Source organism: Ursus maritimus, unplaced genomic scaffold (genome assembly GCF_017311325.1).
Source record: "Ursus maritimus isolate PB19 unplaced genomic scaffold, ASM1731132v1 scaffold_6, whole genome shotgun sequence".
Taxonomy (NCBI): domain Eukaryota; kingdom Metazoa; phylum Chordata; class Mammalia; order Carnivora; family Ursidae; genus Ursus; species Ursus maritimus.
The window spans coordinates 36,061,645-36,080,158 of record NW_024426774.1 but is presented as its reverse complement, the minus strand read 5'-3'; the positions used below and the strand labels follow the sequence as shown (position 1 = coordinate 36,080,158).

General features: G+C 42.4%; 1 protein-coding gene across 1 annotated transcript in view; it reads right to left on the bottom strand.

The window, feature by feature from the left end:
• Positions 1-16,466, bottom strand: part of TTL (tubulin tyrosine ligase) — a 31,607-nt gene extending 15,141 nt beyond the window's left edge. Inside the window, exons 1-3 of the mRNA XM_040623202.1 lie at positions 16,183-16,466; positions 13,519-13,597; positions 6,407-6,639 (exon numbers count right to left, since the gene is read on the bottom strand). Of these exons, the coding sequence (XP_040479136.1) occupies positions 6,407-6,639; positions 13,519-13,597; positions 16,183-16,339 (469 nt within the window). The 5' untranslated portion in view covers positions 16,340-16,466. The remainder of the gene's footprint in view (positions 1-6,406; positions 6,640-13,518; positions 13,598-16,182) is intronic.
• Positions 16,467-18,514: the final 2,048 nt, after the last annotated feature.

The window sequence follows — 18,514 nt, the reverse complement described above, 5'->3', positions numbered from 1 at the left end:
TTTTAAAGTATACAATCAATGGTTTTTCATATATCCCAAAATATTTTCCTTTTAAGGGTAAGATTATAAATGCAGAGATTTGCAATCATCACTAACAATTTCAGAACATTTTCATTACCTCCCTGCACAAACTCATATCCATTAGCAGTACACTCCCCATTCCTTCCTTACCCTATTCGGACATCCACTAATCTATTTTCTGTCTCTGGATTTGCTTAGTCTAAATGACTCCTATAAATGGAATCATACAGTACGTGGCCTTTGTGTCTGGCTTCTTCCTTTAGCATAATGTTCTCAAGGTTCGTCCATGTTGTGGCATGTACCACTACTTCATTCTTTCTTTCCATGGCTAGATAATATTCCACTGTGTGGATATAACATTTTTGTTCATCCATTCATCAACTGATAGACATTTGAGTTTTTTTCCACTGTTGCTTGGCTCTTATGAATAATGCTACTATGAAAATCTGCATAGAAGTTTTTGTGTGGACATGTTTTCAATTCTTTAGTGAATATACCTAGGAGTGGAATAGTTCGGTCATACAGTTACTCTAACTTTTTGAGAAACTGTCAAACTAATTTCCAAAATGTCCACGCCATTTTACATCCTCAACAGCAGTATATGTGTTCCAATTTTGTCACATTCTTGCCAACTTGCTGTCCTCTTGATTATAGCCATCCTAGTGGGTGTGAAGTGGTTATCTCATTGTGGTTTTGATTTGCATTTCCCTAATAACTAACAATGTTGAGCATGTTTTCATGTGCTTATTGGCTATATGTATATCTTCTTTGGAGAAATATCTATTTAGGTTCTTTGTTCTTTTCTTAATTAGGTTGTCCTTTCATTATTGAGTTATCTGAGTTCTTTACACATTCCGGATACAGATCTTATAAGACCTATGATTTGCAATATATTCTCCAGTTTTGAACAGTTCCATTATCATGGATCCCTCAGTGTTGCTCTTTTAAAGCCACAACTACCCCCCTTCTCCTAACACCCTCCTGACACTACTAATCTATTCTCCATTTCCATAATTTTGTCACTTCAGGAGTTTTATATACATAGAATTATACAATATGGGATTTTTGGGGATTGGTTTCTTCCACTGACTCCCTGGAGATTCATCCAAGTTGTTGCATGTATCAATAGTTCAATCCCTTTTATTGCTAAGGAGAATTCCATGGTATTGATTCACCACAGTTGGCTTAATCACTCAGCTTCTGAAGGAATCTGGGTTGTTTCCAGTTTGGGGCTATTACAAATAAAGCTGCTATGAACAATCATGTGCAGGTTTTTGCACAGACATAAGTTTTCATTTTCCTGGGACAAATGCCCAAGTGTGTGCAATTACTGGGTTATATGGTAGTTACAGGTTTAGTGTTACAAGAAATTACCACACTTTTTTCCAGAGCGGCTGTACCATTTTACATTCCCACCAACACCGTGTGATTGATCTAGTTTCTCCTGACCCTTGCAGCATTTGCTGTCATTATCATTTCTTATTTTAGCCATTTTTATAGGAGTGTTGTGGTTTTAATTTGCATTTCCCTAATGGAATTGAAATCTTTTCATTTGCTTATTTTTTATCTGTAGAGCCTTTCTTTCTTTTCTTTTTTTTTTAAGATTTACTTGAGAGGGAGTGAGTGAGTGAGAGAGCACAAGCAAGGGCAGAAGGAGAGGGAGAAGCAGACTCCCCACTGAGCAGGGACCCTGGTTTCATGACCTGAGCTGAAGGCAGATGCTTAACTGACTAAGCCACCCAGGCATCCCAAAAAGTCTGTCCTTCTATTGAATTGCTTTTGCACCTTTGTCAAAAATCAGGTGGGTATATATGTGGGGTCTATTTCTGAGTTCTCTCTTCCACAGATTTATGTTTCTGGCCCCCAACCAATACTGTAGTGTAGTGATTATTGTAGCTACGTAGTATGCTTGAATATCAGGTACAGTGATTACTTCCACTTGATTCTTCTTTTTTCAAAATTGTTTAAGCTATTCTAGAGCTTGTGCCTTTCCATATGAATTTTACAAGAAGCTTTATGTCCGCACAAAAATCTGGTTGAGGTCTTGACAGCAATTGCATTAAGCCTACAGACTAATTTGACGTGAACTGACATCTTTACAATGTTGGGTCTTGCAATCCATGAACATGGTATGTCTGTGCATTTACTTAGATCCTTTTTGACCTTCAGTTGTTTTGTAATTTTCAGCATTAAGATCCTGTACGTGTTTTGCTAAGTTTATACCTAAGAATCTCATTTTCCTTGGGGTGACTATTAAAAAGTATTGGTTTTAATTTTAGTTTCAGTATATTCATTGTTAATATACACAAATGCAACTGCTTTTTGTGTGATCCGATAACCTGCAACCTTGCTGAACTCAGTTTTTTAGTTCTAGGACCTCTGACCTATACTTTCATTTATAGCTCATCTCTACATGCGTCTCATGCTTTCAGTACAAATTAATTTAATTTTGTTAATTAATTTAAAGATTCAACTTTCCTAAAACCCAACCCCTTTTTCAACTATCTCATTTCTGTCACTTGCTCAACCATGTGGTTAGCTCTTAAACAAGAAACTGCAAATCGACATGGAGAAACTCCTTCCTCTCTTTTTGTAGGAACAGGATTCTTTCTGTTTCATCTCCCTCAGGAACCACACTCAGATATCCTGGTTTCTCTTTATTTCCATTTGTCCATTTTTTTTTATATAGACCTTAGTCTCTCTTCCTTTTCACTTTTTCTAAAATAGTTATCCTATGGGGCGCCTGGGTGGCTCAGTCAGTTAAGTGTCTGCCTTCGGCTCAGGTCTTGATCCCAGGATTCTGGGATCGAGCCCCACATCAGGCTTCCTGCTTCTCCCTCTCCCTCAGCCTGCCACTCCCCCTGTTTGTGCTCTCTCTCTGTCAAATGAATAAATAAAATCTTTAAAAAAATAAATAGAATAGTTATACTAAAAAATCCCTTCCTATTAATGCGCTGGAACCATACCACCTTTGATGCCTTCCTCTCCATAATCTGCTCACATTCCCTCCTATTTGCTTCAACTTTGTTTCCCTTATGCTATTTCCTTATGTAAACTATTTCTTATTGAAAATATACCTGATGCTGATAGATGGGAAAAATAATGGAAGAAGGTAGAAAGATACATTTTGATAACTCTAAAAAACTATCATTGGAGCGCCTGGGTGGCTCAGTAGTTAAGCGTCTGCCTTTGGCTCAGGGCATGATTTCAGCGTTCTGGGATCGAGCCCCGCATCAGGCTCCTCCGCTGGGAGCCTGCTTCTTCATTTCCCACTCCCCCTGCCTGTGTTCCCTCTCTCACTGGCTGTCTCTCTGTCAAATAAATAAATAAAATCTTTTAAAAAAACAAATTAAAAAATTTTAAAAAAATACAAAACTATCATTATTCAAAAAAAAAAAACCACCAAGGCATTCAAGTGAAATAGAAAAGTTACCTATAGTCTTATTTTGTAATATAATTATTTTTGTCTTTTAATATCACCCTCTTTTCCATAAAGGCAAAGACTGGCACAGTCATAGTGAACTCACCTTATATTGTCAATTTTTTTCACTTTATATTGTCAGTATTTTCACTGTTTCTACATTAACATTACAATTATGTTAGCAGCTGAAGAAAAGTACACATTTGTTTACTGATTGCTGGACAGTGGGGTTGTTTCCAAATAAAATGTTGCTGTTACAGATCACATAGTCGTAAATGTCTTTGCTATAGATCACTCTAGTTTCTTTTAAAATTTCCCTGGAGTTAAGTTTTCAGGAATGAGATTAGTGAGCCAAAGCCTATACACTCTCTATGGCTCTTCCTTTGTATTATCCTATTGCTTTTGCAAAGACAGTGTATCACACCTAAGAGGAAGCAGTTCATAACAAGCTTTCAGCAACAGTATCACTGAAGGTCTCTCTTATTTTGTAGGTAAAAAATGATACATAAAATCTACATTTATTTTGTAAGCTTTGTATACCAATGTAGCATGTTTCCATGTGCTCATCAACTGTATTTCTAATATTATTTCTTTATATCCTCACTAACTAAACCTGGAGAAATTATGAAGAAACCCTGGAATTCTTTAAGTAGTTTCAAGGTGATAGTCTTTTTTGTTCTTTGTTCTCATCTCAACTATTTATCTGGAAATAGATGCATCACTAGCCTTCTTTCTGACTAGACTGGGTCCATAAGGGCAAGAGGTCATATCTATTTTATTTATCCCTGTCTCTCCAAACACTCATTACTTCATTCATTCATTCATTCATTCATTCATTCATTCATCACTCAATACATATATTGAACTTTTGCTGGGTTCCATGTGCTGCCCTGGCACCAGGGAGACAGCACTGAACACAGATGTGACAAGGTCTGACTGTGATTTAATAGGATCTCTGTCTGCTGTACTGTGTGTAGACTGTGGAGAATGGCCAAGGGCAGGACAAGGAGCAACGCTCCAGGTGAGAGGCGAAGGTGGTTCAGGTTCAAGATCGGCAGTGGAGGTGGTGAACAGGGGGTCTTTACACTGGATACAGTGTGAAGGTTGAGCCAACTATTCCCAGCATGTGGTACGTACTAAATACTTCTTTAACAAGAATGGAAGTCATTCATTCATCCTATTGGTTTCATTTTGTAGTTTCCAAACAAAACAAATGCATACCACTTATCTCAACTCCCTAAAGCAAAATTTCTTCTTTGTTTGGCATTTTATTCTCTCTTTACCTCTCCCTGATGCTGACCATCAATCTATGACTTGTCTTCGTGAGGGTTCAGACACCACCCAGGTGGGATCACTGTCATGACTTGACATGCCCTTGCCAAGGGCCTTGCCTCACTCCTGATTCTCACTCCAGTTAAGGCTCCATGATACAAGATGTCCTTACAATGGCCATCCTGACTAGAGCCCAAATCCATAGAAGGAATATGGAATACTGTAAATGTCTATTTCCTCTTCCAATTCCCCCATTTATCATTAGAACCAAACTAGGGGACAGTACTTGAGAAGAGGTCACAAGAGGGGAGAGAGAAGTAGGTGAGGTACCTGGCTTGTGGCAAGAGTCCAACTCTCCCCCTTTCAGGAGATTCCAGGTGATGCCCTCCTGTCTCATGGTTGGTGGAAAAGAAGGTGAGGTCCACTGGACCGGGGATAGAAATGAGTACCAATGGCCAGATGGTCTTCCAAGGCAATAAAAGAAGAAGTAAGTTCAAAATAGAATGGTTTTAAAAGGAGCATATGATGGTAGCTATAGAGATAGACCATGTTTATGTGTTCATTACATTGTGAACTGCCTTTATTTTGAGCTTGAGTCAATATCATAAACCTCATTCTTTCTATGCATTCATTCAACACACATTTACTGAGTGCCTCTGGAGAGGGTAGAGATGAACAAGACAGAAAGTCTGTGTTTACATGGAGCTTATGGTATGAGAGAGGAGACAGGCAGATAACAGATATGTAACAGAAGTGCTAGGAAGAGGTTAGTGCAAGGAGGAAACATAAAGCAGGGCAAAAGACAGAGAGCAATGGGCATAAAGGCTATTTTAGAAAAGAAAAGGCTTTTCTAACAAGGCAATATTTGAGCTGAAAGAAACAGAAAATAATCCATAAGAACATTTGAGATATACAGACAAAGTTAGAATATTCATAGAACTCTAAGCAGGCGTGGCTTTAGAACAGTGAACAAGGCCAAGAATAGTAGATGGGATCAGAGATAGGAGCAAATGTTAAATAGTGTAGGCTCCCATCAGCAATCTGGAGTTTATTTGAACTGCACTGGGAAGCCAGCTGGTCAGTCCTGAGCAGGGAGTAACATGATCAGATTTACGTTTTTAGACATTGCTCTGTCTTAGAGGAGAACTGGCTGTGAGCAGGCACGGCAATTATACAGACTAGAGAGAATAGTAGCTTTGACTTCAAGTGATAGCAGCAGAAATGGCAAGAAAAAGTTTAATTCAGAATATATTTTGAAGGTAGAGCTAGCACGACTTGCTGATGCATTAGGTATGGACTGTAAAGAAAAGAGCAGTCAAGGATGAAGCCTAGGTTTTGGGCTTCAGAGGCTGGGATCACATACTGTGTGGGAAGACTGAAAGAGGGGTAGGCTGGGGTGGGTTAAATTGGGCAGGAAATGAAGCGTTCTATATCAGATATGTTACATTTGAAATGCCTGCCATACTGGATCTAGAGCTTAAGGGGAAATACTTTGGCTGGAGATATACATTTAGAAGTCATCAGTACCCAGATAAATATTTAAAACTAAGTAACTAGACATGGTCTCTACCCTTGAGGATTCAGATTAGAATAGTCACTCATCTAAAGGTCTCATTGAATTCTAACATACCATTGAACAAAACACACGAGAACCTACCGGAAAGGAAGAAGGGGACAGCAATGCCAACTCACCTTTGGCACCAGCTGATGACTTTGCAATCCAAACATTGCCCTCTCCATCTTCTTTCTTTCTGTTATAAGAAGCCAGGAAGAATTCCCTTTCATCTGTCCTTGAGTTATGGATCGGTGGGTGAATTCCATTTTGTGCTGGAGCAACTGGGGTCTTGAGATTAGTCGGATAAATCACATAGGACTCTGGAAACCATGTGCAGGATTCAGCCAGGTCTGGGCTTGTCTTGATCAGCCTGACAGATGACAGAAGGTCAGTTTCCCTTCTTAGTACACCCTGCCACTCCATTCAGAAAAGCCAGTGCTTTCCCCCACAGCTCGTCAAGGAGGCAGGGCAATACCAGGGCCAGGAGCTGGTCTTTTTATCCCACTCTTTGTTCTTGGCCTCCTTGAGCTGACCTGTAATGCACTACTGGGCAGCAACCAGCTATTACATGCAACCCTTAAGGCATGCTCCAAGGAGTTAAAAAGGAGCTTAATATCCAGGACTTTAGCTTCTTTTAAAGTGCATCTCTAAGGAAAATTAACTTGAAATAATTCTGAGACAACACTTTTTCAATATACATGTTGTGATTGAGCTAGACCCATGCAAAAAAAACAAAAAAACAAAAAAAAAAAAACCCACCTTATTTTAGTTTTTCATTTCTTGCTTTTAGCTCAGCCTGGCTTCAATGACACATGAAGGAGGAATCTTTCTCATGGGGCACGTGACCACAGTGGTCATAACTAAACATACCTATGGCCCCCAAAATAACATAACATGACGGAAGATAAAGTCAGGCCCTGAGCAAGGCAATTAATAAACACAAGGGCCTATGAAGGGCTTCCCATTGCATCTAGAGCTTAAGGGGAAGATAAAGTCAGGCCCTGAGCAAGGCAATTAATAAACACAGGGGCCTATGAAGGGCTTCCCATTGCATCTACTCTCCAATCAGACCCCCAGTGGGGGCGACACTAGCATCCCATTTCACACAATAGCTACCAGGTCACAGATAAGTAAATTTCCCACAATCATAAAGGTAGTAAGAAACAGCCATTACGCAACCCCCAAACTCCCAGTCCTCACTCAAAACTTACTCCTAGTCCCCAGGAATCAGAGGCAGGAGGGAACTCACCCAAAGAAATCTGCAGACCTCCCTAAGCTGCATTCCAACTTCTCTCTAGAACAGAACTATTAATGTTAAGCCTGTGTTTAAGACCCACTTGCAAAAACCAGTCTATGAGCAAATGGCAGAAATAATGAAAAGAAAATTTTTTAAGATTTTATTTATTTATTTGACAGAGAGAAACAGAGAGAGAGCACAAGCAGGAGGAGTGACAGGCAGAGGGAAAAGCAGGCTACTGTTGAACAAGGAGCCCAATGTGGGGATCATGACCTGAGCCAAAGGCAGATGCTTAACTGACTGAGCCACCCAGGCATCCTGAAAATAATTTTTTTTAAAGATTTTATTTATTTATTCAACAGAAATAGAGACAGCCAGCGAGAGAAGAAACACAAGCAGGGGGAGTGGGAGAGGAAGAAGCAGGCTCATAGCGGAAGAGCCTGATGTGGGGCTCGATCCCAGATCGCCGGGATCACGCCCTGAGCTGAAGGCAGACGCTTAACCGCTGTGCCACCCAGGCGCCCCCCGAAAATAATTTTTTAACTGAGATTTAAAATAAAGTTATTTTTAAACCAAAGGAAATAGAATGTGACAGTTACTTGAATTCAAAGGAACAAAAATCAACACATTTCTAACTCACTAAATATCCACTCTATCTACACTGGCCAATAAGGTGGGCACTACCCACACGTGGCTTCTGAGTATTTCAAATATGGCCAATGTGACACAGGAACTGACTTTTAAAACTTTGTTTAGTTTTAATGTAAAAACTAAAGTATTGTAAAATATTTTCCCATTCATCACAATTGTACTCTTTTGGTAGGATGACATTAACCACTGCATGACCTAAGATATTTTTGTGGTACTGCAGCGTGCATGTCATGCGCATGTGTTTCTAGTAGTACACATAAACACATCACTGTTCTACTCAGCGACAATAGCTTGATTCAGCTCAAGTGACTTTACCTCCCATGCGCTGATGAAACATTACATTGTGCTTATTACGCAGACAGCACGAGCTACAATGATAGCTATGTAAATCATAATTGGTAACTAATGTGAAATGTAACTAGGTGTCCAGTTAAAATCAGTATGGACAAATTTTTAAATTTAAAATAAAGGAATACTACTGAGGCCAATTTTTTTTTTTTTTGTCAAGTTACTTGGATAGCTTTATTCCCTTTGAGTTTGTATATTATTCACATCTTCATTGCTAGAATTCCCTTATCAGCTCTTATATATTATAGCTCTTATATATACCACCAACTTCATGAACACATCCTCCAGCATATTTCTGGTGTAGAGCACACATGCATTTAGCACGGCTTTGTTAGCTAGTGTAAGACATTTCTTCTCTTAGTTTTTGGTTCTTCTTATTATTTTTTAAACAAAAATTGATGCAGAATTGAGTAAGGATGCCAAAGCTAGAACTAGGACCAGAACGGTAAAAGGGGGGAGAAAAAAAGAACTGGCAGAAAGTATGTCAGAAATTTCACAATGAATGGCAATTGCAACTTGCTATAGCAGAGTAAAATGAAAAAAAGTTTGTTTGCTGTACAAAGGAGACATTTTCAGCAAACACATAATGAATTTCATAAGCAGTTTCCTTTCAACCAGCAAACAAAACAAAACAAAACAAAAACAAAAACAAAAAAATGAGAGAGACAAACCAAGAAACAAACTCTTAACTATAGAGAACAAACTGATGGTTACCCCAGGGGAGGAAGAGGGGATGGGTTAAGTAGGTGATGGGGATTAAGGAAGGCACTTGCTGGGATGAGCACCAAGGGTTGTATGTAAGTGTTGAATTGCTAACTTATACACCTTGAAACTAATATTACACCATATGTTAACCAACTGGAATTTAAATAAAAACTTAAAAAAATAATCAGTGAAATTTGTGGCTAAAATCAAAATTAAATATCTAACAGAAAATGTTTAAACAAAATTTTAACAGGCTCTGAGCCTGTAACTTTGGTCAGTTATAAAATGGCATGGATTCTTGCACAAAAAGGAAAACAATTTTTTTTTTAAAGTTTTATTTATTTTTAGAGAGAGAGTGCAAGTGTGAGAACACACGGGAGCAGGGAGGGAATCTCAAGCGGACTTCCCACTAAGCACAGAACCAACTCGGAGCTTGATCTCATAACCCTGAGATCATGACCTGAGCCAAAACCAAGAGTCGGACACACTCGGCTGACTGAGCCACTCAGACGCCCCAAAAGAAAACCATTTTAGGGGCACCTGTGTGGCTCAGTCAGTTAAGCATCTGCCTTCAGCTCAAGTCATGATCTCCGGATCCTGGAATCGAGCCCTGCATTGGGCTTCCTGCTCAAAGCAGGGTCTGCTTCTCCTTACCCCTCGACCCCCCCTCCCCCTCTCAAGCTCTCAGGCGCTCTTTCTCTCTCAAATAAATAAGTAAAATCTTAAAAAAAAAAAAAAGAAAAAACCATTTTAGATAGAAATACAGTTAGAGGAAATATTCTGAGGAAAAGAGTAAAAAAGATATTTTACAAAAAGTGAACAATCTTTAGCTAAGTCATGAACATTGCCCAAGGAGTACAAAACCTTTCTAATAACATCAAAGACTGATTCAAAAGTAAAATAATCTTAAATATTTTTCTTCAGTTTTAGTTGAGTTCTGTGACACGAGACGTGTCCAATTAATACTTTGGGTATGTTCTGTCTCGAAGAATTTTCAAATACATGAAAAAATATTATCGAATTGCAGCCTTAAAACTATCAACCTTGTGGTATAGATATTTTTTAATCTTTTACACCCGTCAAAGAATTTCACCTATATGAGAAAATTTCTATCATGACAGTACTTCAGCTAGGATGCGTTGAAATCTGACTAACTGGGATTTTAACAGACTGATGCTTTCTTTATTGTTTCATTGTACTGTATGTTACATATTGGAAACACTTGCACTCAGTTTTCTGAAGCTCGCTCTATGAAAACTATCATGGATACAGTTGTTGAAATGCTTTAGTACATACTTGCAAGTGCTACAATGATTCCCCAGTATGGAACTGTTGAAAGAAACAGAAGACAATGGATTTAATGATACTGTGTTCTCTGCCAGCGTTCGCTGATTGAGAGATACGGGAGTTCTACAAAGATTCACTGTATTGTCAACTCCAAATCAGATTTCCTTGAAATAAAAGAAAATGCTTCCCAAACCAAGAATTAATTATTTCACTCGATAATCAAATATTAAAAAATGGCAGTGGGATTGACATTTTCTCACCAATATCCACACTGCATATGATCAAGCTAAATTTAAAGCTCCAAGGAAGGGAAAAGAAGATCTAATTTATGACCTAGCCAGACAAGCGTGAAAATTTTTGTTTCAACTTCAGAATACAAGTGAACAGTAATGATTTTACATATATTTTTTTAAGATTTTATTTATTTATTTGACAGAGAGGGAGCAAGAGAGGGAACACAAGCAGGGGAGTGGGAGAGGGAGAAGCAGGCTTCCCGCCGAGCAGGGAGCCCGATGCGGGGCTCGATCCCAGAACGCTGGGATCAGGACCTGAGGCGAAGGCAGACACTTAACGACTGAGCCACCCAGGAGCCCCTGAATTTACATATTTTTATAACATGACTCAACACGTAGATTTAACTTGACATAGCGTTATGTAAATTGGCTGCAAAAACTAAAGAAAAGTTTGAAGAACACTTTGTTGATATTGCGAAATTTAGAATTTCTTTTCAACTTATTCAATATTTCTTTTGAATCTGATATTAATACTGTGCTAAACCAAGAGTCAGCAAACTTACTTAACTTGGACATAGTTTTAAAAAGTCAAGTCAATTCTTCTAAAAATACAAACCAGTTTTGTCAATGTGCATGCAACTATTACAGGAAAATGATTTTTCATTCAGTTACTTTCCCGTAAGTTTATGTAGGAACAACTTAAGTATGTAAATCTACTTTTACAACCATAACTTTTTATGAAATCTAAATACAGGGCAAGGATTTCAGATAAAAATTTAGTGTCTGGATTAAGATGTTCCAAAAATATAAAATGCACACCAGATTTTGAAGACTCAGGATGAAAATAAAATATATGAAATATCTCATTAATTGTTTTTTATATTAATAACATGTCAAACTGATGATTTTGGATTTTTATGGTCAAATAAAATATATTAGTGAAATAAGCTGCACCTGTTTCTTTGTATTTATTTTAATGTGGCTACTAGGAAATTTAAAATTACACATGTGGCTAGCATCCTATTTCTGCTGGACAGCATCCTTTGCAATTGTTGCATTTGCTCATAAGCCCATTTGGAAAGAAATCACAAATGGAGGCTTATTTATATATACACAAGGGAGAGAAACTCCTTATGTGAATATGTAATATGTGAATATGTAATAACAAGGGGCATCTGGATGGCACTAACTACCCAAAGTTAGGGGTGCCTGGGTGGTTCAGGCAGTTAAATCGTCTGCCTTCGGCTCAGGTCATGATCTCAGGATCCTGGGACAGAGCCCCACATGGGGCTCCCTGCTCAGCGGGGAGTCTGTTTCTCCCTCTCCTTCTGCCCCTCCCCCTGCTTGCACAAGCACTCTCCCTCTCTCTCCCTCTGTCAAATAAATAAATAAATAAAATCTTTTTAAAAAATGTAATAACAAGACTTTACAAAGCCTTGCTCACCTTCAGGGGTAGCTGGTGAATCACAAAAATCCATCACAGACAGAAGTGGATACATAAGTTACTGGGGCCGTGAGTGTGAACAAAAAGGGGAAAATAAGGCTATGAACACCCAACCTAGTAAATAGTTGGAGCCCAGAGAGAAATGTGAGTGGGGAAAAGAGCATTTATACTGAGTCATATCTTCCAGTGTCTGCTTCCTTAAGTGATTTGTTTGGCTACACACATATGTTCACTGGTCATTATGGAAAGAATACTGGAGACCTGTATTGGCCCCGATTTTAGGGGCACCACCCAGTTTTTCCCTACTCAAATGAAAACAATAATAGCAGTGATAGCCATAATAATAGGAAAAAGACGAGCCTTTACTTACACAGTGCGAACTATGAGACAGACATTACTCAAAATCAGTATACAAATTAACTCAATTAATTCTTACAAGCACCTGAGGTTTATTTACAGAAAAGGAAACTAAGGCACAGAGTCAAATACTCTTTACCACTGTGCTATATACTTTACATCGTCACCCTATTTAATCCTTGCAGCCACCGTACAAGGTAGATTCCATGGCTGGAGGGATGAGGAAATTTGCCCCAGCTAAGAAGAGGAAGAGCTCGGATTAAAACCCAAGCTGCTGATCCTAGATCTTTACCACCGTATAATTCTGCTTCCCTGTACCTTACGGTACCGTTCCTCTGACACCTCGCCATAACCGCACCGCTCAGAGACGGGCAGTGCAGCAGATAGCGTTATACCCTGCCCGGGGGGCCTTTCTGAGGGGACCCCTGGCTGCTGTGAGGTGGCTGCTAAGAGCTTAAGTGTGCCTTTCTCCAGGGTCTAGGCCCTGCCCAGACATGTGGGGGGAGCTACATTTTCCACTTCCCCCCACCGCCACTGGCTGCCTGATACTGGAGGACAGAAGCCAGGTCCTCTTGTCTCAACTCTGAGGTACCATTAACTCCTGAGTTCCATGGAGTCAGGCTGAGGAGAGACTTCAGCTGAAACCACACCTTTGCTTGGCTTCCTCTGCTGTCTGGCCCCCCCTTGCTTCCAAGTGAGTTTCTCCCAAGAGCCTCTACCTCTTCCCCCCAGTCAATCACCCACACAAGAAACCTAGTTTCCCGTTCTGCTTCTAGGGAGCCTCACCTAGGAGACAGAAAGGCTTTATCAAGCACAAACAGCAGTCTTAGACAGCAATCAAAGCGGCACAGACGAAGCTCCAGAACTAATATTGTTGGCTTTTCAGATAAAAGTATTTTTACCCTTAAAAAAAAAATCCCACATATTTGCTTCAGGAGGAAAGTGAAAACATTTATGTAATACATGGAAAGGATCTTAAACACTTACTTCACTAAAGAAGCCTTGCGACACAGTTTGTCAGCCCCTCTGTAGTAATTCACCAACTGCATCAGCCCAGGCTCGTGACCTATAAAGGAAAGAGAAGGCTCAGAAGGGAAAGAGGACAGGTGGGAAACGACAATGTCAGCACCAGCATGTAGGAGAAAGAACAGCTGTGTCATGCCCAGGTTTCTTTCTCTCACTTCAGGGCTGGTTGGCAGAAATGGAACAATTCCGTTGCCCCGCACCGGCACTCCCCTTCCACAGCATGGCACTGAAAACCCTCCCCCACCCCATCGTGGGTGTTAAGGTATCAGCTCTTAGGTCTGCCAAAGACCGCTGCTGCCTTGGTTTTTTCTTCTTAGGGTGGAAGGGTATTTTCTCTTTCACCTCTCTTTGTTCCCCACCACACCCTGCTCTTGGCTTAACACAGAGGCATTTAATAATCTCTGTACGATACCACTTTAACAGCTGTGCTTTGACACCCCTAACCTTGCTTTTCTACAGCCATCAAGGAAGGCAGGAGAACTATGCTACTGCTGTTCTCAAGCATGTCTACCTCCGTGAGCTTCTAGGAGAGTCACAAGAGATGAACGAAGGTAGTAGAGAAGCCATGTCTATAAAATCAGTGTGTATCCTCCACAGGGAAACTCAACTTCAGTAAATCTTATTGCATGGCCCCTCCTCTATAACATAGAGCAGAAAGGATACAAACAAAAAACAAAAGTCTCTATTTTTGTTTAAAATCCAAACAAAATGCATTGAATTTCCAGCAACAAAAATAAAAGTAAAACCAAAGAAAGGGAGTTTGAGTAGAAGATGCCAGAGGTAAGAAGAATACATCTGAGAACAGCATATAATTAAATAAAAATATTTAGGCACTAACTAGCTCTCATTGTCTCCCTGGGGCAGATGAACCTGGCTCACACCTCAACTGCTTACCTTCTCATCTCCACAGCAGCAGCATTCCCGAGACTTTACCTGGCTCTAGAAGTCATCTCCTTGCGTTTCACACTTTAAGCAAAAACTAAATATCCCTAACAGTGAAGACATATAACCACATGGCTGTGGGATGCTGTTTTCTTTTCCATAAAATACAAATACTTACTTATCATCTGTTGCCTCTGTGGTACCTGTTTAGGATTTGGACCCTGTAAGTTTCTGCTCCTTCCCCCCTAGTCCTGAGCAGCATAGCAATGCCAACCACCCCTGCTTCAGCCCCGGCAGAGACTTTCCACAGAGGAAAGTCAGGCAGGCAGGCAGGGAAGTGGACAGAGCAAGAAGGAGATATGTGTCTCAACTATAAGTAGTTCTTTCAGGGAAAGGTATTCCCTTTGCTGAGGGCTTCCTGGAGAGACGGTTAACCAGAGGGACTCTCCAGGCACATTTCCTGCAGTCCCAGATTTCCGGGGGTTGGAATCAGCGCTTCCGTGGAGTCCCCATCATACATACATCCTAAATCTGCAGAACAACAGAAAGTTGTCCATGGTACCATTCCAAAGAAAAACTTTCCATAGGCTATGCTAAACACCCTTCATTCCCGAAATCACTACAACTGTACAAGCCCCCCCCCCCCCGGGGCTCTGTGGAACCTCACCAGTGGCCAGTCAGTTCCAAATGGCCTGTTTTCAATTTGCCCATTCAATCTCTCCACCCCCTGACCACACCTATTTCTAAAAACTGTGTCCTCTGCTGGACATTAAGCACCGCTATCTCCGGGTTGTCCTCCAAAGCAGAGATGACTTTTCTTCATTATTGATTCTCCCCTTCTGTCTTTGGCAATTCGATTTAGCCCCCCACCCAGAAGACTTTTGGCAGGGAACATGGCTACTGTGAGAGAGGCTGCATCTCCGGGATGACTGCGCAGTGAGAAGCCACGAGACTGTTCAGGTCAATGGGATGTAAGTTGAGGTGATCTGCACAACTTCTGGATTACGTCATCTAGAAAGGAGCTGCGGGTCCTCTCCTTCCCCCTGCCCTTCCCTACACGCGGGGATATGGTGTGGATATGGACGTGGATGTGATGCCAAGCCAGCATCAACCACGTGAGTGAAGGTAACTCCCTCGGGATGAACAGGGCAGAGAAGCGGGACGCAGGGTGAAGCCGGTGTCCTGTACAATCTACCTTCAACCCACCACTGTGGAAACACCAAGGAAAGGCCCAAATCAGACACCCTTCGGCTCTTCCCTGGCTCCGCTCACTTCTGAAGCTCCTGCTTTTGGAATCCAGAGGTCTTTTCCAAATCCCCAGTTTATCTGAGCCTTCGGGCAGCTGAATCCTCAGGGTTTTCAACACACGCAAGGATCCCTCCCGCGCCAACATCGGGCAGGGTGGAATCCTCAGTGCAGAAATTCGCAAGAGGACTCCAGCCTGAGCTCGTGCGGCGGCTCGGCGGGGCCTGGCCCCGCCCCAGCTCGGCCCCGCGCGATTTGGGGGCGTCGGGCCGGGGCAGTGCGGGAGCACGCGGCCGACGCCCCCCGGGCTGCAGGGACCCGCCATTGTCCGGGGACAGCCGCGGCCCGGAGTCCGATTTATGAGATGAGGAGGCATGCAAAGCGGTGTTCTCTCTGCCCGAGGAACGACGGAGAGGAAGATTTATGACCTTAAGACAAAAGCGCTGGTAATAACGGGCTGTGGGAGGAGCGGGAGGGCGCGGACGAGGAAGCGCTCACCCAGTCTCCCGAAGGGCAGCCGGTTCCTCTCGCCCAGCATCAGGTTGAACCTGGGGTTGTCGCGCCTCAGCCTCTTCCAGTGGCCGGTGGCGAGCAGCAGCCGCGAGACCTCGGCGTAGACGCTGCTGTTCTCGTCGCGCACCACGAAGGTGTACATGGCGAAGGGCCGTGCGCCCGGGCCGCCCGGGCAGCCGCCTCAGGGACCTGCCGGCCGAGGTGGCGGCTCAGCTCGGAACCCGCCCGAGCGCCCGCCGCCACGCCGGCTCCCCGAGCCACTAGGGTCCCGGTGGCGCCGCGCCCGGGCGCCCGCGCGTCAGCCCGGAGGCCGCGCCCCCTCCCCCTCCTTCGGCTCCCGGCGCGGCCCCGCCTCCGCCCCGTGATGCCGCGCGGCCGCCCCCGCCCGGGCGGGGCTGGGGGGTGTTTGCTGCGGCTCCGCAGCGCGTCTTGGGTCCGGGTGGGGGCTCCCGGGGGGCTGGCGGCTGGCCGGGGCGAGCGCAGCTTTGGCGCAGCGTTGGGAATGTGCGACCGAGGGAGACCGGAGACTGGGCGCGTCCCCGTGTCCCGGCTAGGGGGCGGTGCCAGCGGAGGATCCCCGTTCTGCGCCGCTCGCTGCGGCGTTTCCACCCCCACTGTTCCAAAGGGACGATTTATGGATAAAAATGAAATGTTCCAAGGCACAATCCTATGTCTGCGGAATGGAAATTGACAAGGCAATTCTAAAATTGATGCAGAAATGCAAAAGTCGAAGAATACCAAAAGCAATCTTGAAGAAGAAAGTTGGAAGACTTAACACCAGATATCAAGACCTATAAAAGTTATAGTATTTAAGTACAAAGCTACAGTAATTTAAAAAGTATGGTTTGGGCACAGGAGAGACAAGTAGACCAAAGTAAAGGTATCTATCTATCGATTGATGTAGTCCGTTGATTCATAACAAAGGTGACATTGCAGAACAGTGGGGAAAAAGACGGACTTCTCAGTAAGTGAAGTTGGGTCAGTGGATATACATTTGGAAAACAAAATTAATCTTGACCTTTATCACACACAGAATCAGTTGCAGATTCAGTGTGAGCTGATGCATCTAAATATGAAAGTAGAGCAATGAAGCTTTTAACAGAAAACACGAAAGAAAATCTTTATGATCTTGCATTAGGTAAAGATCTTAAAGAGGACACAAAAATCTCTAGGAATAGAGAAAAAAACTGGTGAATTAGCAGCCTTAAAAATAAGAACGTCTATTTATCAAAAGACACCATCCAGAGAATGAAAAGGAAAGCCATAGAATAGGATATGAGGCCTGGTGTGTGTGTGTGTGTGTGTGTGTGTACATACATATCTGATAGAGACCTATTTAGGATACATGAGGAATTACAAATGAATAACTTAAAAAATTGGCAAGCCAATTAACAAAAGAACTGAGCTGGATATTTTAAGGGACAGTCCAGTAGGTCAAGTCTCAGCACAAGAGAAGATTTGGAGAAGAGTCATAGGAAGACACTAAATAAGGAATATGTTGGGCTGAAAAGCAAGGCCACGTCTAATAGTTTCAGGACAAGAGTACAAATGGAAACCATATGTCTAAAAGTCTACTATATGTAAAAATATTTTAAAGTTATAAACCATACCCATAAGGTGCTAGATAAAAATGTCTATCTTCCGGCCTTACAAATATGTAATGATAAGGATGACCTGGAAGGCAAGGTTTTTAGAATTCCCAGATTCATAGAAGTTCAATGCCAGAAGTTGGAAATACTGGAAGAGATGGCCCTGGCCTCCGCCCCATGGCCTGCCCCTGTTTCCTCCCTTCCTCGACTCCACCTTGCACCATGAGGGGCCATGCATATATGTATGGGGACACTACAGCCAGGAGGTTCAAGCTCCGTCTTCTCACCCAGCACCTCCCACAAACAGCTGCGATGGTGACTGCCCAGCCCTAGGGGTGTGCACACCAGCAATGTCCCTGACCCTTGGGAGAATAGACCCTGGGAAGAATCTAGTGCAGGCTCAGGACAAGAGCTGGGCTATTTGGACCATGAATTCTGGTTCTCAGGTATCTAGCATAGTCTAGAAAGGGGGAGGGGCCATGTCCCCTTGCCCTCACAAACTTCTCACCTATAGGGAAGGACATGGCTAGAGTAGGGTCAGACTGGGAGCCTCTAAAGCAAGGACCTTTCTTACATGGACCTAAGGGTCATATTCCTAAGAAATAAGCTTCAGAATCCTCCACTACCCTTTCCCCTCTCTCAGCTCTTTGTGTTCTACACTTGGACACCAAAACGACTCAACATTGTTTTTCTCTCATCATCTCTAACGTTACCACAATCACTTTAGG